The following is a 22,325-nucleotide window of genomic DNA, read 5'->3' as shown; positions in this document are numbered from 1 at the left end:
CGTGATTCACTCTCCACTATTCATTATTATTTCTGTTTTGTCTTTGTGACTATGCTGTAGTAAGAACTGTGTGTTCAAACGATGGTTTATGTATATGTAAGCTGAACAAGTAAGGCTTGTGGTTTTGTATATGTACTGAGAGATTTAACTGTGTATGTCTAGGACTGTTCTTGACTAAGATATTTGTCAAAATAAATAGTATTTTATACACTTAATGTAACTGGATTGTGTTACTGAATTATTACTAGTATCTCTGGGCTGTCAGCTGGGTATCTGAAAACCTCCATGTTTCCTCTGTGTATCTTTGACTACTAAGAGAGTACTCTGCACACTCCTTAACATGGTGGGAGCAGGAAGCAGATCGGTTGCTAGTGCTTGGTGTCACAAGCTTTTAGAAGCACCTGCATTTGTAAATGCTGTTGTGACCTGCTCCCCTGGGCAAAACTTTCAGAGCCAAATGAAGAACCAGAATGATTAGGAGCCAGGAGGCTAAAACGTACGATGAACAGTTGGAGGAACTGGGCATGGCTGGTCTAGCAAAGAGAAGGGCCAGGGGAAACATGAAAGCATTTCCCAATATCTCAGGGGCTGCCTCAAAGAGGAGAAAGGGAGAGAGATGATAGGTAGATAGGTAGGTAGATAGAGAGAGATGATAGGAGAGAGAGAGATGTTAGAAGATAGATAGATAGATGAGATAGATAGATAGATAGATAGATAGATAGATAGATAGATAGATAGATGATGATGACGATGATTATTATTATTAATAATTACATTTGTAGGCCGCCCCTCTCCGGAGACTTGGGGCGGCTCACAACAATAATAAAAAACAATATTATGGCAGAACAAATCTAATATTAAAAAGAAGCATATAAAAACCCTATCATATTTAAAAAACCAAACAACAAATACATACCAAATATAAATATAAAAAGCCTGGGGGAAGGTGTCTCAACTCCCCCATGCCTGGCGGTAAAGGTGGGTCTTGAGTAATTTACGAATAGATAGATAGATAGATAGATAGATAGATAGATGATTAGATAGATAGATAGATGATTAGATAGATAGATAGATAGATAGATAGATAGATAGATAGATAGATAGATAAAAAGGGAGAAAGAGAGAAAGATGATAGCTATTTTCCAAAGCTATTTTCCGTCCCCTGTCCAATTGTCTCTCCTTTATCCCATATATCTTTTCCTCCTTCTTTTTTTTTATATTTTTTTCTTCTGTCCTTTTCTTTATATATATTACTACATGTCTGTTCTCTTCAATATGTATTGTGTATTGGACAAAATAAATATATAAATAAAAAGCGCTGAAGGCCAGACAAAAGAATAATGGATGGAAACTGACCAAGGAGAGATTGAACCTAGAAATAAGGAGGGATTTTCTGACAATGAGAACAATCAGCCAACGGAAGGGAAGTTGCCTCCAGAAGTTGTGGATGCTCCAACACCGGAGGTTTTTAAGAAGACACGGGATAACCATTTGTCTGAAGTGGTGTAGGGTTTCCTGCCTAGGCAGGGGTTTGGGCTAGAAGACCTCCATGGTCACTTTCCACCTCTGTTATTCTGATCTGTTCAAAATGAAGAACCAGGTGTTCAATGATGTGTTTTTGTGGCTGAGGTTCACCTAAGTGTGTCTCCTGCCTCGTTGAACAAAGCATCAGGAAGTGAATTCATGCCAAGAGTGGGTTTGCAAGTGAATCTTACCCACCTAGGTTGCAAAATTTCCCTGCATGGCCCAAAGTCCAAGGGGCAACTTGAATTTACCTAACGACTGCAGCAATACCTTAACAATCATGTGATAAAACTGGCCGTGATTCTCTTAACGACCACAAATTCTGGTTGTATTTCGAGGACCATGTACACCATGTTAAGGAAGAAAAAGTCAAAACAGAAACCAACAGAGTATGAAAAAAAAGTGATGTATTTCCTAAAGTTTCATTGATACAACCCAGAAATAAGTCATGTATTAGATCACACACACACAAACACATGAGATTTATATGAAATATAACCTGGGTGATTCTCATTCATTTGTAAATTCTGGAAGGTGAAAAAAGGACTTTGCACAACAGTGGCTCAAGCATTTCTCTCCTCGGGCAATATATACTCCAGTCCTAAATGTTGGAAAATATCTTCCTCGCAGGCAGCGGGCAGGAAAGTTTTCTGAAAAATAAATAAACACATAGACGTTAATCGATCAGTGAAAAACTCTTTCTTTGGTTTTATTTTTGCATCCTGCTCGTGGCTTGGGAAACTGCCAATCGCAATTGTATTTTGTTAAGAATTAAGTCTTAATTATTAAGGATTATTGGCTTGCATTTGATTCCTGAAGGGCTCAGTGTTAGAACATAACAGAAGCTTTGCAGGGGGAAAAAAAAAAAGGACTACCAAAGACACCAAACGTAAAATCCTTCCTTCCTGAGATTCTTGCTCCAGGGATCCTTTACCTGCTCCAGGTGATAGAGGCCGTGGCTGTTGAGGGTCATTTTCTTTTCCCGCTTAGAGAAACGGCGGAGGTCTCGTTCAAAATTCTGGGAGAGGGAAGGAAATCAAAGAACTTAGTCCCAAGCGAAGTGCCGAGAGTATTCCCATTACAGTGTTCCCTCGATTTTTGCGGGTTCGAACTTCGCGAATGGCCTATACCACGGTTTTTCAAAAAATATTAATTAAAAAATACTTCGTGGTTTTTTCTCTATACCACGGTTTTTCCTGCCCGATGACATCATACGTCATCGCCAAACTAATAATTTTTGCAAATAAATAACAAAACAAATAATTATTGTTAATAAATAATTATGTTTATAAATATCAGGATCACTAAGTGTCTTATTCAATGGTGAGTACCTGTAATAATGGTGAGTAAATGGTTGTTAAGGGAATGGGAAATGGTAATTTAGGGGTTTAAAGTGTTAAGGGGAGGCTTGTGATACTGTTCATAGCCAAAAATGGTGTTTTTACTTCCGCATCTCTACTTCGTGGAAATTCAACTTTTGCGGGCGGTCTCGGAACGCATCCTCCGCGAAAATCGAGGGAACACTGTATTAATAAAGGCTCCTTTGAATGTAAAATATGTGGGAATGGAGGAGTCTGACCCGTCTCTGAAATATTACCTGCTCCTTCCCAATCTTTGAATCGGTTTTAGAAGGCTGGAGAATGAATTTGGCATTTCTAGGAACGCCAGGCTACTGAACATTCAGATTTGGAAGGGACCTTGGAGGTCTTCTAGTCCAACCCCCCTGCTTAGGCACGAAACCCTACACTACTTCAGACTGATGGTTATCTAACATCTGCTTTAAAACTTCCAGTGTTGGAGCATTCACAACTTCTGGAGGCAACTAAATGTTCTCTTTCTATATCTCTTCTTCTATTCTTTCATTGATATGTTCTATTCCTATACCTTCTTTTCTATTCTTTCTTAGATATATTTTACTATAAGTATCTCCTCTATAACCTTCACCATGTATTTTATTATGTGTATATAGACATATACCCACTAAAACCCTCATTGTGTATTGGACAAAATAAATAAATAAAAATAAATAAATAAATAAATAAATAAATAAACTTCTGTTCCACTGATTAATTGTTCTGACTGACAGGAAACTTCTCCTTACTTCTAAGTTGCTTCTCTCCTTGATTAATTACCACCCATTGCTTCTAGGAAAGTAAGACAGTTTTGAAAACAAACAAGAAGATAACCAGATAATCAAAGAGTTAGAAGAACCCTTCCACCTTTCTCTAATGGATCTATTATTCCATGCACTCTGGAACAAATCAGAACAGGCCTTGGGGTGTTTGGTTTTACAGAAATCTGAATTAAATTTCTTTTTTTTTTTAAATCACCCCAGTTCTTTAACATATCCGTTCTGCATTTGATTCCAGTCTTCTGCAGCATTACAGAAGGGCAATGGCTAAGATTTCTTCGTAAAAGCTCCTTTGGAACCTTCTGACACCAACCTTTCCCCCAAGATCACCCTCAAATAAAGACGAAACCAGCCCAAGCTCAAACTCAGGGCCCAACCCACGTGGAACTCACCCGTGAGCCGGTCCAGCCGAGCAAAGCAAACGGAAAGTGGCTGGAGGGGGTCACAACCAAGTCCACCCGCACGGCTTTCCAGGGACAGGATGTGCCGGACGCCATCGAGGTGTCAAGCATCTGGACACCAGCGGCCCCAGTCCCTGGATGGCTTCCAGCTGGGGGCCCAAGATGGAAGATGGACAGGCAGCGTTCGAAGTGGTCCATGGTGCTCGAACTGCCGCTAACCCACAGCTCTTCATCTTCGAGGGAGAGGAGGCTGCTCCGGTGGAAACTATGATACAGCAAGAAGCCCTGAGGAGAGAGAATCCATGAAAACATAGACAATTGATGGCAGAAAAAGACCTCCTGGTCCATCTAGTCTGCCCTGTATTTTATCTTAGGGTGGATCTATGTTTACCCCAGGCAGGTTTAAATTCAGTTACTATGGATTTACCAATCACATCTGCTGGAAGTTTGTTCCAAGCATCTACTACTCTTTCAGTAAAATCATATTTTCTCACGTTGCTTCTGATCTTTCCCCCAACTAACCTCAGATTGTGGCCCCTTGTTCTTGTGTTCACTTTCCTATTGAAAACACTTCCCTCCTGAACCTTATTTAACCCTTTCACATATTTAAATGTTTCGATCATGTCCCGCCTTTTCCTTTTGTCCTCCAGACTCTACAGATTGAGTCCATGAAGTCTTTCCTGATACGTTTTATGCTTAAGACCTTCCACCATTTTTGTAGCCCGTCTTTGGACCTGTTCAATTTGAAACATATCTTTTTGTACGTGAGGTCTACAGAAGTGAACACAGTATTTATTCCAAATGGGGTCTCACCAGCGCTCTATACAGCGGGATCACAATCTCCCTCTTCCTGCTTGTTATACCTCTAGCTATGCAGCCAAGCATTCTACTCACTTTCCCTACCGCCTGACCACACTGTTCACCCATTTTGAGACTCTCAGAAATCACTACCCCTCAATCCTTCTCTTCTGAAGTTTTTGATGATGATGGTAATATAGAAATGATGGTTATATAGAAATACCACTATAGAAAATAAGAAACAGGACTGCCACACTTCGTTCAATGTTTTTAAAATGTTTTGTTTATATTTGTTTATGTATGTTTATAATAAAATATTTTTTTTGTAAAAAAAAAACAAAAGACCTGCCCGTTTTGCCAGATCCTCCCTTGCCACTTTGCATCCCAGACTTGGCTGACCTGCCTTTCCAAGACAGCGATGACTTTGGGCAAGAGCCCCATTTCTTCACCTTCGGAAGGATGGGTGATGAGCAGGTCCACGTCGTGGCCACGTGGCTTCCCTCTGTGGTGGGGGGAAAGAGAGACAGATGGTCACAACAAATTAGAAACATAGAAACATAGAAGTCTGACGGCAGAAAAAGACCTCGTGGTCCATCTAGTCTGCCCTTATACTATTTTCTGTATTTTATCTTACAATGGATCTATGTTTATCCCAGGCATGTTTACATTCAGTTCCTGTGGATTTATCTACCACGTCTGCTGGAAGTTTGTTTTCTTCATGTTGCTTTTTTCCTGGTCAAGTTCATTTTTATTGACATTTAACATTCTTAACAGTACAAAACATTGCTGCATCAACAACATACATCCCCCTTGGTTGGATGCAGAGAAAAATATTATAATCACATTATTATTACTAATTATTATCTTCGGAGAGGGGTGGCATACAAATCTAATAAATAAATTAAATAAATAAGCCAAGGAGGAAAAGGTGGGAGGTAAATTTGCAAGGGCAACAGGGAATCTAAAGAAAACACATTGGTGACTTAAGGTGCATCCACTGTACCTACATGTGTGTGATGCAAAGTAGTAAATAAAATTACGTTTGTTCTCCCCTGGGAGTTTTGGCTGGGAGCGATTGTTTACTTCAAAACTAGACAACAAGTCCCACAAAAATCTACTCACCTCCTAAATCCTCCAGTCAGTGTGATTGTCGCGCCAGGTAAAATCTGTTCAATCGCCTTGCGGACCACCTGGCTGATGGCCTCGGCTTCCCAGAGCTCCACGGGGGTATTGAGGTCTTCATAATGAAGAAGTCCTGCAGAGAAGAGGAGGGAAGAAGAAAAGGAGGAGGAAAGGAGGGGGAGAGGAGGAGGAGATGAGAAAAGAAGAGGAGGAAGAGAAGAAAAAGAAGGAAGGAAGAGGAGGAAGAGGAGGAAAGAAGAAGAGGAGGAGAGGAGGAGGAGGAGGAAAAAAGAGGAGGAAGAGAAGGAGAAGAAAGAGAAAAAGAAGGAGGAGGAGAAGAAAAGAAAGGAAGGAAGGAAGGAAGGAAGAGGAGGAGGAGGGAAAAAAGAGGAGGAAGAGAAGAAGGAGAAGAAAGAGAAGAAGAAGGAGGAGAAGAAGAAAAGGAAGGAAGAGGAGGAGGAGGAGGAAAGAAGAAGAGGAGGAGGAGGAGGAGGAGGGAAAAAAGAGGAGGAAGAGAAGGAGAAGAAAGTGAAGAAGGAGGAGGAGAAGGAAAAGAAGAAAAGGAAGGAAGGAAGGGAGGAAGGAAAAGAAGGGGAAGAGGAAGAAGAAGAGGAACCCAAGTCATTAAGAGGCATCTAATGACCATCTGGATTCTGGAACAAGCTGTTCTATGTCAGATGGATAGAAATGTAATTTAAGGACCAGGGTTCATATGTCGACATTTCCAAAAACACTTCCATAAAAAGCCTTATAGAATATCGTATAATTGTTCAATTGAAAATAGAAGTACTATTTGAAACAGAACGATCAATTAGAGAGTGACATAAAAACTTTGGGAAATGATGTTTACTATGATTATATTTGATAATGACCTTTGGTTGACAGGGAAACTCCCCACTTGTTTGCTATATGTGGTGTTTTCTTTTTCTCTTCTTAACGTGTCTAAAAAGCGTAGAATCATTTCTAAAGGCAATTGCGATAGAGAAGTGGAACAGGCTAATAATGTAATGACATACCGAATAATTTACTGCTCACACCAAAAAAACCCTTTGCAATTGAGATATTGTCCACCCCATGCTGAGGCGAAACCACAATCATCCTCTCCATCTTCTAATCTCCTGTGCTGTTGCTGTAATAGGGGGCTTCCAAAGGGGCCATTTTTCGGTGTATAAGATGCATCTTTTTCCGCCCTAAAAGAGGCTGATAATTAGGGTGCGTCTTATACTCTGAATGTAGCTTTTTTTCAGCCCTAACTAACTGCTAACGATCTTCCCAGCTCTTATCTTGCAGGCTCTTTCATTGTTACTCTCTGCAAAGAAGAATGTTTTCCAAGCCCTAAGTCTTTGCAGGGTTTTTTTCATTACTCTAACTTGCTCCGAGTAAGTTTCTTTCCAGACCTAACCAAGTGCTAACAATGTTCCCAGCTTTTACCGACTTGCAAGCTCTTTCATTGTTACTCTCTGCAAGGAAGAATGTTTTCCAAGCCTTAAATCTTTGCAGGTTTTTTTTCCATTGCTCTAATTGCTCAGACTGTTTTTTTCCAAGTGCTAATGATATTCCCAGCTCTTACTGGCTTGCAAGCTCTTTCATTGTTACTCTCTCAGAATAATATTTTTAAGCCCTTAACCAGGGGATAAAATAAGCTGACCAGACTAAGGACACTAGCCAGATTCCTGGTAAGCAGATTCTTTTCCCTATTTTCCTCCCCAAAAACTAAGCTGCGTCTTATATTCCGAAAAATACGGTAAATAAAAATGACTTCCCTTTTGCATGAATCGCTCACCTGCTTGTTGTTCTTTGTTGAGTTTGACCTGGTGCAGCTGCACGTCGGCAAGCGTCCTGAGCCCTTCCTGATACCAATGGCTGGCTATCTTTACCCCGATTCCAAAGATCTTCGTGAAAAGCTAGGGAGAAAAAGAAATTTCTTCAAACACCTTCCCTGTCTGGGTAAGCAAAAGGTCCATGTAACTGGCCAAGAACATAGGAGGAAATGTGGGGTCCTTGGTGCCACTCTGAGATTGGTTGTTTTTCCTGCAGACATTTCGCTACCAAACTGGATAATATCATCAGTGCGCTGGTAAGGAAAGGTCTACAAGAAAACCACCAAAAACAGAATATAGAATAGAATATAGAATAGAATAACAGAGTTGGAAGGGACTTTGGAGGTCTTCTAGTCCAACCCTCTGCTTAGACAGAAAACCCTACACCACTTCAGATAAATGGTTATCCAACCTCTTCTTTAAAACTTCCAGTGTTGGAGCACCCACAACTTCTGGAGGCAAGCTGTTCCACAGATCAACCATTCTGACTGTCAGGAAATTTCTCCTTAGTTCTAAGTTGCTTCTCTCCTTGTTTAGTTTCCACCCATTGCTTCTTGTTCTACCCTCAGGTGCTTTGGAGAATAGCTTGACTCCCTCTTCTTGTGGCAAGCCCTGAGATACTGGAACACGGCTATAATATCCCCCCTGGTCCTTCTTTTCATTCAACTAGCCCTGCCCAGTTCCTGCAACCGTTCTTCATATGTTTTAGCCTCCAGTCACCTAATCATCTTTGTGGCTCTTCTCTGCACTTTCTGTAGAGTCTCAACATCCTTTTTGCATGTAAAAAAAGTACTTTCCTGAACTATCGATCTAAAAACGTATTTTTTTTTAAACTCGGGGATTGAAATGTCAGCAAATATCTTGATCTTGGAGTACACTGAGGATTAGAAACTTGCATTGGCACTCCAAAACTTTAGGAAGTTAAAATCTCCCCAAACCAACAATGCATCCAGGATTCAGGGAGCGAGTCTCTGGCAATAGTGATGCATGAAAAGCCATCCCCCAAATTCCATGCCATGGGCTCCCCCAACTCCAGCAGCAGCCACTGGCCACACAGGGCCTCCGTCCACACCTTCATCGTCTGGTATCTCTCCGACTGTCTGACTTCCTCCACCTCTGCAGAGGTCCCATCTTCCAGCATTTCCTGTTGGGAAGACACAAACATCCACAGGCGGTTTTTGACTTATAACCACGACTGAGTCCAACATTTCTGTCCCTAAGCGGAACAGTTGTTAAATGAGTTTTACGACTTCCCTGAAATCACTGCAGTTGTTAAGTAAGTAATATGGTTGTTAAGTTGAATCTGGCTTCTCCATGGTGGAGGAGGAGGAGAAAGAGAAGGAGAAAGAGAAAGAAGAGTACAAGGAGAAGGAGAAAAGGAGGAGGACAAGAAGGAGAAGGAGAAAGAGAGGAGAAGGAGAAGAGGAGGGGGAGGAGAGGAGAAAGAGGAGGAGAAAGAAGGAGAAAGAGAGGAAGAAAGAGACAGAGGACAAAGAGAAGAAGGAGGAGAAGGAGGAGAAAGAGAAAGAGAAAAGGAAAGACAAAGAAAAAGACAAAGAGAAGGAGGAGAAAAGGAGGAGGAGGACAAGAAGGAGAAGGAGAAAGAGAGGAGAAGGAGAAGAGGAGGGGGAGGAGAGGAGAAAGAGGAGGAGAAAGAAGGAGAAAGAGAGGAAGAAAGAGACAGAGGACAAAGAGAAGAAGGAGGAGGAGGAGGAGAAAGAGAAGGAGAAAGAGAAAGAAGAGTACAAGGAGAAGGAGAAAAGGAGGAGGAGGACAAGAAGGAGAAGGAGAAAGAGAGGAGAAGAGGAGGGGGAGGAGAGGAGGAAGAGGAGGAGAAAGGAGAAAGAGAGGAAGAAAGGGACAGAGGACAAAGAGAAGAAGGAGGAGAAGGAGGAGAAAGAGAAAGAGAAAAGGAAAGACAAAGAAAAAGACAAAGAGAAGGAGAAGGAGAAAAGAAGGAGAAGGAGAAAGAGAAAGAAGATAAGGAAAAGAAGGAGGACAAGGAGAAGAGGAGCAGGAGGGAGGGAAGAAGGGAGGGACGAAGGATAGTTTACAAACTAGGGGCACCACAATGCAGAATGAACAGGGAGGTCAGAATGCCCGCATGGGACCAGATGACACGAGCGTTCCTCTACCTGGACGATTCTCCGTGAATGGTCTCCAATGCAGGGCACGGTGTGGAGTTGCTGAATCCTGCCCACCTTCCAGGGCAGGGCCTTCAGCACCGAAGCCGCCCTGGAAAAGGCCAGGCTGCGGACCTCACTGCCACTGAACTTCGCCTCTTCCGCCATGGTTTCCAGGGCATCCTAGCAATAGGCAGGCAGTAACATTAGAAACCCGGAGAAGCCTTTCTCCAGACCAAGTCCAAGCCCTCCAAAGAGGGTCCGAACCCTTAGACCTCTCCACCTTCCAATTCGGGGTCCCCAAACTTGTCAACTTTAAGACTTGTGGACTTCAACTCCCAGAATTCTCCAGCCAGCATAGAATTGCTGAAATGTCGCTCCTAATAAATGGCTGTATTTCTTTTGAGGTTTGGCTCGTGGCTCATGAATTAATTATGGATTCTTTTGGAAAATTCACAGAAGGAGGCATAGGAAGTCAGAAGCTTTGAGCTTAGTCTGGCCCAAAACGAGTGTATGTCCCTCCTATTTGAATGTACTTCACCTGCAAAAATCTAGCTCAGCCTCTTTAGGTGCACAGCAATGAGGACTGTAAACCTGGAGAAGCTGAGTTAGATTTTTACAGGTAAATTCCATCGAAGGTGGATAGCACCAGGGTTCAGGCATCAAACTATCTTGAACTATTTTGAACCTGGCTCAGACTCGACCCCCAACATGGTTTATATCTTGTGGCCAATATTGTGGCTGGAAATCGAAATCACAAAATAGTCAAATTGCTGAGTTGGGAATTTCTGGGGATTGATGTCCACCCCTCTCTTAAGTTGGTGAGGTTGACTGGTCTTGATTAAGACAGGTTACCGTGAGTGCAGAGTTGTGGTGGAGCAAGGGAGTCCGTCTCTGGCAGATGTAGGGAGCCACCTGGCCCTTTTCTTCTAGCGGCTCTGCGGGAGTGGCCACCTGGACAAGAGGGATCAGGCAAGGTGCTTGAGAAGGTTTAAGTCCTCCTTCAATGGAAGCCACAATAAAACTGCAATATGTTGCTTATTTCCTGATTCACATTCCAGCAAATCTCAGAAACCATGGGGAAGGAAGGAAGGAAGGAAGGAAGGAAGGTGGGGAAGGGAGGGAAAAAGGAAAGGAAGAAGGGAAGGAGAAAGGGAAGGGAAGAAAAGGAGGAAAGGGGAAAGGAAGATGGAAGGTAGGAAAGAGGGAGCAAGACTTAAGGCCAACCAATAATGGCTGGTTTAAACACCACAAGTTGTGTTGCTTAAGCCAGTGTTTCCCAACCTTGGCAACTTGAAGATATTTGGACTTCAACTCCCAGAATTCCCCAGCCACGGTATTAGTACACACACTACACTAATTCATACTTTACTAACCACAATGGCTGGTTCACAGAGAATACTGAGTCAAATGAAATAAACCTTCAGCAAGGATGACAAAATAAGTTTTTATCACTACCTTTCCTTTTAATCGAGGGATTTTGCCTTGAATTCAGAGGATGGTTTCCTTTCGGGTACCACATACAAAAGGTGGCTGGCCCATCCCTGAGCAGAGCCAGATGAAAGACATGCAGGTGAAAAGCTACAGCTTTGCTCTTGAAGACCATCCCAAAAGGCTCTTAAGGAGTCTGACCCTGAGTTATCAAGGATGCACATACGCAAAGGAAACCTGGAATTCTAGCAGATATCCAGTGGGCAAGTCAGTAGGCTCAGTCATACAAACCAGATACATTTAAATGTATACAATAGTATTTAGCACGTATCATAGTCAAGGTAAACAGTCTAGTCCAGTGATGGCGAACCTTTGTTTCCGCGGATGCCAAAAGAGCATGTGTGCCCGCTATTGCACTTGTGCAAGTGCCCACACCCATAATTCAATGCCTGGGGAGGGCGAAAACAGCTTCCCCAGCCCACTGGGGGCTCCCTGGAGGCCAGAAATAGCCTGTTTCCCAACTTCTGGTGGGCCCAGTAGACTCATGTTTTGCCCTCCCCAGGCTCCAAAGGCTTCCCTGGAGCCAAAGGAAGATAAAAACGCCCTCCGCATCCCCCCCGAGGGCTCTCTGGAAGCCAAAAACGCCCTCCCAGAGCCTCTGTGCGAGCCAAAAATCAGCTGGCTGGCACATACATGCACATTGGAGCGGAGCTAGGGCAATGGCTCGTGTGCCAGCAGATATGGCTCGGCATGCCACCTGTGGCACCCGTGCCATAGGTTCTCCATCACTGGTCTAGTCATATACAGTCAAATCAGTCAATAACTCTCAATACATTAACAATACTTGTACAGCTTACAAATACATAAACAATCATCGAACACACAATTCTTACTACAGCAGTCACAATGAATCAGCACAAAATGAGCCTAAAAACACACACAGAGAGAATCACATTTCTTTTTCTTTTTTATTGCCGGTAAATTTTTTTATTGATTTTATAAAATATGAACACACACACAACGTATAAGAATCACATTTCTGGCTCCCTCTAGTGGCAATCTCCAACACTAACTCTGAAAGCCAGAGTGTTTCAATACATAGAAGCATTCATTGTTAGCTTGTTTATATATTGCCAAACCCAACTGTTATGTACAGAGTACTAACAAAGGCCACCTGTAAGGAGACTGTCCTACCTTCAGACGGTGCCTGGGTTCAATCTCAAGGGGCCGCCCAGCACCCATGCTCTCAGTGAACCAGCTGAGGTCCAGCAGAGCTGGCCCACGATCTCCTACACTTTTGGCAAGTGGCTTCCCATTCTTCTTCAGCCACTCAACCACCTCGTCTCCCGAATTGCCTTCAGACACAATGTGAGTCACTGTCTCACTAGGATGAAAAAACAAAGATAAACTGATCTAGGGGTGAATCGCAGGTTTGAGGTCAGCTCTGGAAACTGTTTTGGTTTCAAATTATTAGGTGCAAATAGAAAAACATATTATTTTCATAGCAAGGGAGGCAAACTTGATTACTTTATTTAAAGAAGAAAATATGTTCTTATTTATAGACCACTTTTGGAATTTGTGCTTGTTAAGAAAAACAACAACAGAAATTTCACTCTTGGTTCTGTTGATTAGAAAGATTTGGTGTTACAGAAATCACTAGTTATGTATATTAATGTTTGAAAGCAAAAAGTTGAGACTGGAGTGTGTTTATCTTGTATTGAGTTAGGAAGAATTTCAAGTTAATGCCCCTGTTAAGGAATGTGGGGAACCCTTGAGTTATCAAGGACAGGCACGGAGGAAAATGTGGGATTCTAGCAAATATCCAAGAGATAGGAGTAATTATTATTAATAAATAAATATTATTAGTACACATTAAAATATATAAAATAGTGTTTACTTTAGAAATAGCACAGTCAGGTTAAACAGTCCGGTCATTCACATTCAAACCAGTCAATATCTCTCAATACAATAATATTATTACAAGCCTGTCTTTGTCTTACATATCAGACATACATTACAGCTTACAAACACATTAAACTATCTTACTACTGCTTACTACATCAGTCACAATGAATCAGCAGAAAAGAACAGAGAGCAGAGAGAGAGAGAATCATGCTGTCTGGCTCCCTCTTATAGCAATTTGCAACACGACCTTTTGAAGCTATAGTACTTTTAATACAAACAAACATTCATTGTTAGCTTATTTATATGTTGCAAACCCAACTGTTTTGTGCATAGCGCTAACGCCCCCTTTCTTTCTTTTTCTCTTTCCCCTTGTATTCCACACCCCCTGTACTTATTCCTTTTCCCGCCCTTAATTTCCTATTTTCTTTTCTTTTGTGTGTGTGTATTTTATACAATAAAAAATAAAAAAAATAATTAATAATAATAATAATTTATTGGACTTGTATGCCGCCCCTCTCCGAAGACTCGGGGTGGCTCACAACAATAATAAAACAATATAGCAGTAAAACAAATTATTAAAAAACATATATAAAACCCCATCAATTAAAGCCATACAGCACATACATACCAAACATAAAATATAAAAGCCTGGGGGAGGATGGGAGTAAAATGCAGCCACATGCGGCCCTCCCAAGCTCAATTTTTACTGGCAGAGGCCTGCAGGAGGCTGTGGCAGCCGAAAATGGAGCTCAGAGGCCATTTTTCACTGGCAGAAGCACCAATGGGCCGTCCCTTTGCTATTTCCAGGGCCGCTCTGCAGGCCAGATTTAAATACCCAGATCCGGCCAGATCCGGCCCCCAGGCCTTGAGTTTGATACCCCTGGCTTACATCTTCCTGGCCCTTCATCCCACCCACACTTACCTGCAGGGATCATCTACACAGAAGCCTCGGCTGCGAGCCAAGGAGGTGAGGAACGTTTTCCGGCTGCTGCCCATCCTCTTCTCAACCAGGCCAACCACCACTTCGGGGAAACGCACTGGGTACTCGGAGTTAGCTGGCTGACCCGGCTTAGCCCGAGGTGGGCACCGTTTCTTCACTGGCAGTTGGGCCATAATGGGACGGAGTCTTCCTTCTCCAGAGAAGCCTACTGGGAGAAACAAACTATTTATTATCATTACTAACATACGCCCAGGGATGGGCTCCTACGAGTAGGGTCAGTTATGCAGAAGCGGCAGAAAGATTTTGGTTAGGTACACAGAACCGGTAGAATTTTTTTTCTTTTTTTCCCTTCTGGGCTCTGGGTATGTTTTTCCTACCGCAGTAAAGGAGGTTGAATGTGTATAATTTTAGAAGAGGCATGTATGCGTGTGTATCTTTATGTAGTAGAAATGGATAATAATGCACTGAGAAGAAAGAAGGAAGGAAGGGAGGAAGGAAGGAGAAAGAGTCAAAGAGAGAAGAGAGAAGAGAAAGAGAGAGAGAAAGAAAGAAAAAGAGGAAAGGAGGAGAGGGAGACGGAGAGGAAAGGGAGGGAAAGTGCACCATTGGGCCTACCGTCCCTGTCTTATTGTCCTATCGCCCTCATTTATCTGTACTACTAACTTTGCTCATGTTTTTATGTTTATACCTATTTCTCAAAGTAAACTTTAACTTTCGTTAGTGCATCCGCGCGTGACACTCGCAACCACTCTCAAGCAAACGTTTCTGCGTGCACAACCTTGATAAAACAAGGAATACTCTGCGCATACATTAAGATAACAAACGAATAAACAAACAAACAAACCACAGTCAAGTAGTGTATCTCGGTCAGTTGGGGGGGGAGAAGGATGGGGGAAGGGCGGGCGGGTGGACAGCCTCCCCCTCCCCCCTCCCAGCCTCGGAGAGAGAAAGTGATCCCCGCAAACCTTCCGCGCGTCTTTTTCTCCCGCAAGCCGCCGAGAGCCCAAAGCAGCGCAAGGAACCAAAAAAGAAAGAAAGAAAGCAGGGCGGAGGGAGGGGGGAAGGGAGGAGCCCCCCCTTCCAGGTGCCAGAATCTGTTCCAGCTGCACAGAAGACCCGCCCCCTCATGCAAATCAGCCACGCCTGGCTTAAAAAGGCCGCCGCGCCTGCCCGCCTGGATTCCCAAGCCGCGCGAAGCGAAAGTGAAAGCGCGTCACTTTCTCCCGCCGCAGCCAAGCGAAGCGCAGCGCAGCGCTGAGTGAATTCCTTCGCTTGTGGGTTTGTTAGCGCTGGGTGTCTGTGTGTGTCGGTGAGCGCTTGGGTGTGTGTGTTTGTGCGCGTGTTTGTGCCTCTCCTGGCTGCGTGGGAAGTTGGGAGCGGCGTTCGCCGGTCTTAAGACGCGGAGCCGAAGGGCCCCTTCCACGGAGCGGGGATGCTGCCCACGCGGGCCGGGAGAGCTTTGGGGGGACGGGAGGGGCTGCCGGGGCCCCTGCTGCTGGCCCTGCTGCTCCTGAGTGCGGGACGCGGAGAAGGCGGCGGAGGAAAGAGGGCCAACATCCTCCTCATCCTCACCGACGACCAGGATCTGGTGCTGGGGGGAATGGTAAGCCTCGAACCTCCGTGGCGGAGTTGCGCCCCCGCGGAAGCGTCACGCCCAGCCCCAAACCTCTACCTGCTGCCTACGCTGGGCGTTGTCTTGGGAAGGGCCGGGGGACCGCGCGCAGATTTCTTCCTTCCCTCCCTTCCTTTCCTTTCCTTCTTCTTTCCTTCCTTCCTTTCCTTCCTTTCTTATAATTATATTTATTTACATTTTATATACATACATATTTATTTACATATGTATATACATATATGCATATTCATATTTACAGCAACACGAAGCTTAAAACTTCAGCCTGATGATGGTGAATGTGATTTCACCGAAACGTCGCATAGACACTCAAAATATTACACGGGGCAAAACCCGAACTCAGAACAATCTACATATGTATGTATGTATGTATGTATGTATGTATGTATGTATGTATATCTCCTAGTCTCACTTATATATATAATATAATATATAATATCTATCCTAGTCTCCCTTAATTTTCAAATTCCGCAAAAACATGTATGTATATGTATATTACATGGAGCAAAACCCAAACTCAGAACAATCTACACACACACACACACACACACACACACACATATATATATATATTTGTATGCCACCCACTCCAATAGGACTAAGGGTGGCTAACAATAATTACGAAAAAACAATAAAAATATAACAATGATACAATAGCCAATATTATAAAAATACTGTAAGGAAAGGAGTAAACTTGAAAACCATACATACACACATTCTTAATTCTAGGCCCGCCGGAAAAGCCAGGTCTTAATGGCTTTCCAGAAAACCGGTAGGGTGGTGATAGTGCAGATCTCTGGGGGCAGTTGGTTCCAAAGGGTTGGAGCCACCACAGAGAAGGCTCTTCCCCGAGGTCCCACCAGCCGGTATTGTTTGGCGGATGGCACCTGGAGAAGACCAACTCTGGGGGCCCTTACTGGCTGCAGCGAGGTATGAGGCAGGAGGCGGTCCCATAAGTAGCCTGGCCCCAAGCCATTTAGGGCTTTAAAGGTAATAACCAACACCTTGAATTGAGCCCGGAGACTAACTGGTAACCAATGCAGCTCGCGTAGAGTTGGTGTGATACGGGTGTATCTTGGTGTGCCTGCAATTTCGCACGTCGCTGCATTTTGCATCAGCTGAAGCCTCCAAACACTCTTCAACGTAGCCCCATGTAGAGCGCATTGCAGTAATCAAGGCAAAATAGGGAAGAAATCTCGCAAGGTTGCAGATTCCTTCTCTTGGATATTATGGGTGGCAGAGACGCAATCTATCTGGACTTTGGCAATGTTGGTGTTGCAACACGCAACAATAGCACCCTTCCAGAGTGTTTACTGAGCTGGGCTGCCTCCTACTTTGCAAGGAACATTGTGAAGAGTTGGCAACAGAACAGACCTTAAGAACCTGCCCTGCTCACCCCTCCTCCCTCCATTATTATTTAGATTTGTATGCCGCCCCTCTCCGCAGACTCGGGGCGGTTCACAACAAAATATAACAATTCATGACAAATCTAAATTATAGTTTAAAATATTTTAAAAAACCCATTTACTAAGCAAACATACATACAAACATACCATGCATAAATTGTATATGCCCGGGGGAGATGTCTCAGTTCCCCCATGCCTGACGACAAAGGTAGGTTTTAAGGAGCTTACGAAAGGCAAGGAGAGTAGGGGCAGTTCTAATCTCTGGGGGGAGTTGATTCCAGAGAGTCGGGGCCGCCACAGAGAAGGCTCTTCCCCTGGGGCCCGCCAACCGACATTGTTTAGTTGACGGGACCTGGAGAAGGCCCACTCTGTGGGACCTAATCAGTTGCTGGGATTCGTGCGGCAGAAGGCGGTCTCGGAGATATTCTGGTCCGATGCCATGAAGGGCTTTAAAGGTCATAACCAACACTTTGAATTGTGACCGGAAATTGATCGGCAACCAGTGCAGACTGCGGAATGTTGGTGAAACATGGGCATACCTAGGTAAGCCCATGACTGCTCTCGCAGCTTGCTTGTCAATGTTATTTAAAAGTAATCAGTTGTTGACTTTCATTGGTTCTCCATAATACCCCAGAGTACCCAATTTGCACCGAAAGATGTTGAAAGAAAATGCAGGGCGCCCTACATAAGCCATGCCCACAGTGTGGTAGTAAAAATTTTGGTAGCCCTTCATTGGATCCGGCCTGCGGGCCACCTTAGAAACAGCGAAGGACCAGCCCGCAGTGCCTCTGCTGATCAAAATGGAGCTCAGTTTAGCCCTCCGTGTGGCCCTCGCAAGCTCCGTTTTCGAGGGAAGAGGACGGCAGGTCACTGGGGGAAACAGAGCTTGGGAGCCTGTTTTTGCTGGCCGAGCCCTTGGGCCTCTATAGGTGCCCCTGACACGAGTAACCTTGAGCAGGCCATACCTACCCCACTCCAAGATCAAACACAACCCTTGTGTTGTTTGAAGGGACTTCATAGGTCACCTAGTCAGTGTTCCCTCTAATTTTTTTTTTGGGGGGTGTGTGGAAAAGTATAGTGTCTGAGCAGCAGTCCCTTTGGGACTGGGCGGCACAGAAATATTACATAAATAAATAGATAAACAAACAAACAAACAAACAAACAAAAAACCCACCCTGTTTTGCCTGAGAGAATTTCAAAATAAAACACTGTACTGTGTGTCTATAACAGTGAGCTCATAATAGGGCAACTCTATCAATATCAAAATGTCACTTAAATAGTTGAGCTAGTTTCAAACTAGATTTTGATGTTCTTTCTCTCTTCCTTACTCCCATTCTTTTTCTTTCTCTTTTCCTTCCTCTCTTTTTTCTATCTGTTTCTCTCTCTTCCTCTCTCTCTCCTTCCCTCTCACTCTTTCCCTCTCGGCTTCTGGGCAGGTTTGGAAAACTCTGAGTTGATGATGATTTTTAAGTGAGCGATTGCTCACTGCTCAGCTTAGAGGGAACTATGCACCTAGTCCAACCCCCCCGGCCCAAACAGGAGACCCTAAACCAGTGATGGTGAACCTTTCCAGCCCCGAGTGCCGACAAAGTCGTGCGGAAACGTCATGTGCGCATGTGCACTAGTTGGGGCCACGTTTTGGAAAAGCCAAACTCTAGCAAGTATGCGTGCTTGACTATCAGTTGGCTGGCGCGCATGCACAAGATGTTTTTGGGCACTGCCATGCGCAGGAAGGGAATCACACTCTGGAAAATTCGAACTTTCAGGTTCTGGCCTGCGTGCACACCCGACAATCAGTTGGCTGTTGTGCAGGCTGGTTTTGGGCCCTGCAGCACACATGCGAAAGAAAGCTGATGATCTCGCGGGGCACACACACACCAGAAATCCGGAAGACAAACAGGCAAGGCTGCATGTACTGGGCAAGATGGTTTCATTTGCCACTTTGGGCATGCGGGCCATAGTTTGGGCATGGTGCCTTCCGGCTTTGGCTAATTTCTTGCAGATTTATTTATTTATTTATTAGATTTGTATGCCGCCCCTCTCCAAAGACTCGGGGTGGCTCACAACAATAAAGAAGACAATGTAGAAACATAGAAACATAGAAGACTGACGGCAGAAAAAGACCTCATGGTCCATCTAGTCTGCCCTTATACTATTTTCTGTATTTTATCTTAGGATGGATCTATGTTTATCCCAGGCATGTTTAAATTCAGTTACTGTGGATTGACCAACCACGTCTGCTGGAAGTTTGTTCCAAGGATCTACTACTCTTTCAGTGAAATAATATTTTCTCACGTTGCCTTTGATCTTTCCCCCAACTAACTTCAGATTGTGTCCCCTTGTTCTTGTGTTCACTTTCCTATTAAAAACACTTCCCTCCTGGACCTTATTTTACCCTTTAACACATTTAAATGTTAAAATCTAATGTAACAAATCTAATATTTAAAACAATCTAAAAAAAACCAACTTAAGAGACCAATCATACCAACAAGCATACCATGTATAAATTCTATAAGCCTAGGGGGAAGGGAAAAAATTCAATTCCCCCATGCCTGACGACAGAGGTGGGTTTTAAGGAGCTTGCGAAAGGCAAGGAGGGTGGGGGCAACTCTGATATCTGGGGGGAGCTGGTTCCAGAGGTCGGGGCCGCCACAGAGAAGGCTCTTCTCCTGGGTCCCACCAAATGACATTGTTTAGTCGACGGGACCCGGAGAAGGCCCACTCTGTGGGACCTAACCGGTCGCTGGGATTCGTGCGGCTGCGATGTTTCATTATCCAAAGTATTGTTCCTCCCATCCTCCACCTGCCTTGGAGTTCTGCTTTTAATGGGTGCATTGCTCAGAACGCTGACAAGTACGTGACACCCCCAGTGCACTGGTGTAACCTAGTTTGGGCAATGAAACGTCCCCAAGAAAACAAGCAAGCTCTTCGTTTGTATTAATTTCTTCCAGAATTATGATTATTTTTAAAAAGCACTTCCTCCTCGTCCAAAGTTCTGGTAGTGTCCCCATATTTAGCAGTTTTGACTTCTTGCTTGGCTTTGTAAAGCTCAAACAAACTTAGTTGGCTACCAGCTTTGAAGGCCGGTCTATTCTTTTAACTCAGTTTGTGCCCAAGCCCGTTTTTGTGCATTTGTGTCCTGCTCCAGGAGAGGAGGAAATTACACCGCCTCTTTTCCACAGTAATGTCCAAAGATACTTCACCAGAAGAGCCCTTCACTCCTCCACTCGAAATAGAATACCCTACGAGACTAGACTTTCAATCCTGGGCCTAGAAAGTTTAGAACTAAGACGCCTTAAACAAGATCTAAGTATTGCCCACAAGATCATATGCTGCAACGTCCTGCCTGTCGGCGACTACTTCAGCTTCAACCACAACAACACAAGAGCACACAACAGATTTAAACTTAATATTAACCGCTCCAAACTTGACTGTAAAAAATACGACTTCAGTAACCGAGTTGTCGAAGCGTGGAACTCATTACCGGACTCTGTAGTGTCATCCCCAAACCCCCAACACTTTACCCTTAGATTATCTACCGTTGACCTCTCCAGATTCCTAAGAGGTCAGTAAGGGGCGAGTACAAGTGCACTAGAGTGCCTTCCGTCCCCTGTCCTATTGCTCTCCTATATCTCCTATCCCTTTCTTCTATTCCTATATCTCTTCTTCTGTTCTTTCATTGATATGTTCTATTACTATATCTTCTTTTCTATTATTTCTTAGATATATTTTACTATGAGTATCTCCTCTATAACCTTCATCATGTATTTTACTATGTGTATATTGATATATACCCACTAAAACCCTCATTGTGTATTGGACAAAATAAATAAATAAATAAATAAAACAATAAAACTCTGGGTGCTTAACCCGCCCCACCACTCCAAGAGAAAGGAAAAGGGTTTCTAACCCTCAAGTTTTCTCTGATAGCTGAGGCTCATTGTTTTGGTGATGCTGTGAGGGTTCCAGGAAATAAATGCTTAGCGTGGATCATGTGGCTTAGAAGGAACCACAGACAAGTTGCGGTGCATGAAGTTTCCGTTCTGCTTTTTCTCCAGTCATGAGGGATGTTTCATCTCCATGTGAGGAGAGTGCAGCTCAGTTTGGTTCACATGACCCAACCTGAATAAAGGAAGGAGGCCTTCTAATCCAACCCCCTTGCTCACGCAGGAGACCCGTAGACCAGGGATGGTGGACCTTCTTGGCACCGAGTGCCGGAAAGGTCACGTGGCAACGTCGCACACACTCCTCAAGGTCGCACTCCAGAAAAGCTGAACTTCTGGGTTCTAGCACACATGACAAGCAGCTGGACGGAACACATGCACATACTGGTTTACAGAATTGCTGCACATTATTATTATTATTATTATTATTATTATTATTATTATTTAATATTTATTGTTATTATTATTATTTAATATTTATTATTATTATTTAATATTTATTATTATTATTTAATATTTATTATTATTATTATTATTATTATTATTATTATTATTTATTGGATTTGTATGCCGCCCATCTCCGCAGACTCGGGGCGGCTAACAACAATAATAAACACAACTAAAAACCCCTATTTATAACACCAAACATACACACAAACATACCATGCATAGCTTGTAATGGCCTAGGGGGAAGAGCTATCTCAACTCCCCCATGCCTGGCGGTATAAGTGAGTCTTGAGTAGTTTACGAAGGGAGGGTGGGGGCAATTCTAATCTCCGGGGGGAGTTGGTTCCAGAGGGCCGAGGCCGCCACAGAGAAGGCTCTTCCCCTGGAGCCCGCCAAACGACATTGTTTAGTCGACAGGACCCGGAGAAGGCCAACTCTGTGGGACCTTATCGGTCGCTGGGATTCGTGCGGTAGCAGGCGGTTCCGGAGGTAATCTGGTCCAATGCCATGTAGGGCTTTAAAGGTCATGACCAACACTTTGAATTGTGACCGGAAACTGAACGGCAGCCAATGCAAGCCACGGAGTGTTGAAGAAACGTGGGCGAATCTTGGAAGCCCCACGATGGCTCTCGCGGCTGCGTTCTGCACGATCTGAAGTTTCCAAACACTTTTCAGAGGTAGCCCCATGTAGAGAGCAAAAGGA

At 43.8% G+C, this 22,325-nt stretch overlaps 2 protein-coding genes across 6 annotated transcripts in view; one reads left to right on the top strand and one right to left on the bottom strand.

The window, feature by feature from the left end:
• Positions 1 to 1,914: 1,914 nt before the first annotated feature.
• Positions 1,915 to 15,344, bottom strand: POLM (DNA polymerase mu). Of its 5 annotated transcripts, none has more exons than XR_011560394.1 (12): positions 15,161 to 15,344; positions 14,178 to 14,403; positions 12,545 to 12,734; positions 10,775 to 10,873; positions 9,932 to 10,102; positions 8,869 to 8,940; positions 7,760 to 7,880; positions 5,977 to 6,109; positions 5,258 to 5,356; positions 4,048 to 4,341; positions 2,459 to 2,542; positions 1,915 to 2,174 (listed from the first exon to the last, which is right to left on the bottom strand). XR_011560394.1 is itself a non-coding variant. In XM_070765076.1 (12 exons), the coding sequence occupies exons 1-12, from the start codon at positions 15,321 to 15,323 to the stop codon at positions 2,088 to 2,090; spliced, it is 1,743 nt and encodes a 580-aa protein (XP_070621177.1). In that variant the 5' UTR covers positions 15,324 to 15,334; the 3' UTR covers positions 1,915 to 2,087. The 5 variants fall into 5 exon arrangements, 3 of the variants coding, with proteins under 3 accessions (XP_070621177.1, XP_070621178.1, XP_070621180.1); XR_011560395.1 differs by having other exon boundaries at positions 14,178 to 14,400; XM_070765076.1 differs by having other exon boundaries at positions 5,254 to 5,356; positions 15,161 to 15,334.
• The window catches only part of LOC139174613 (N-acetylglucosamine-6-sulfatase-like), a 30,008-nt gene continuing 22,886 nt past the window's right edge, over positions 15,204 to 22,325 (top strand). The window contains exon 1 of the mRNA XM_070765080.1: positions 15,204 to 15,798. Within this exon, the coding sequence (XP_070621181.1) occupies positions 15,628 to 15,798 (171 nt within the window). The 5' untranslated portion in view covers positions 15,204 to 15,627. The remainder of the gene's footprint in view (positions 15,799 to 22,325) is intronic.

The sequence above is a fragment of the Erythrolamprus reginae genome, chromosome 12 (genome assembly GCF_031021105.1).
Source record: "Erythrolamprus reginae isolate rEryReg1 chromosome 12, rEryReg1.hap1, whole genome shotgun sequence".
NCBI classification, from domain to species: Eukaryota; Metazoa; Chordata; class Lepidosauria; order Squamata; family Dipsadidae; genus Erythrolamprus; species Erythrolamprus reginae.
The sequence above is the reverse complement of the archived record's forward strand: the minus strand, read 5'-3'. Positions and strand labels throughout refer to the sequence as shown.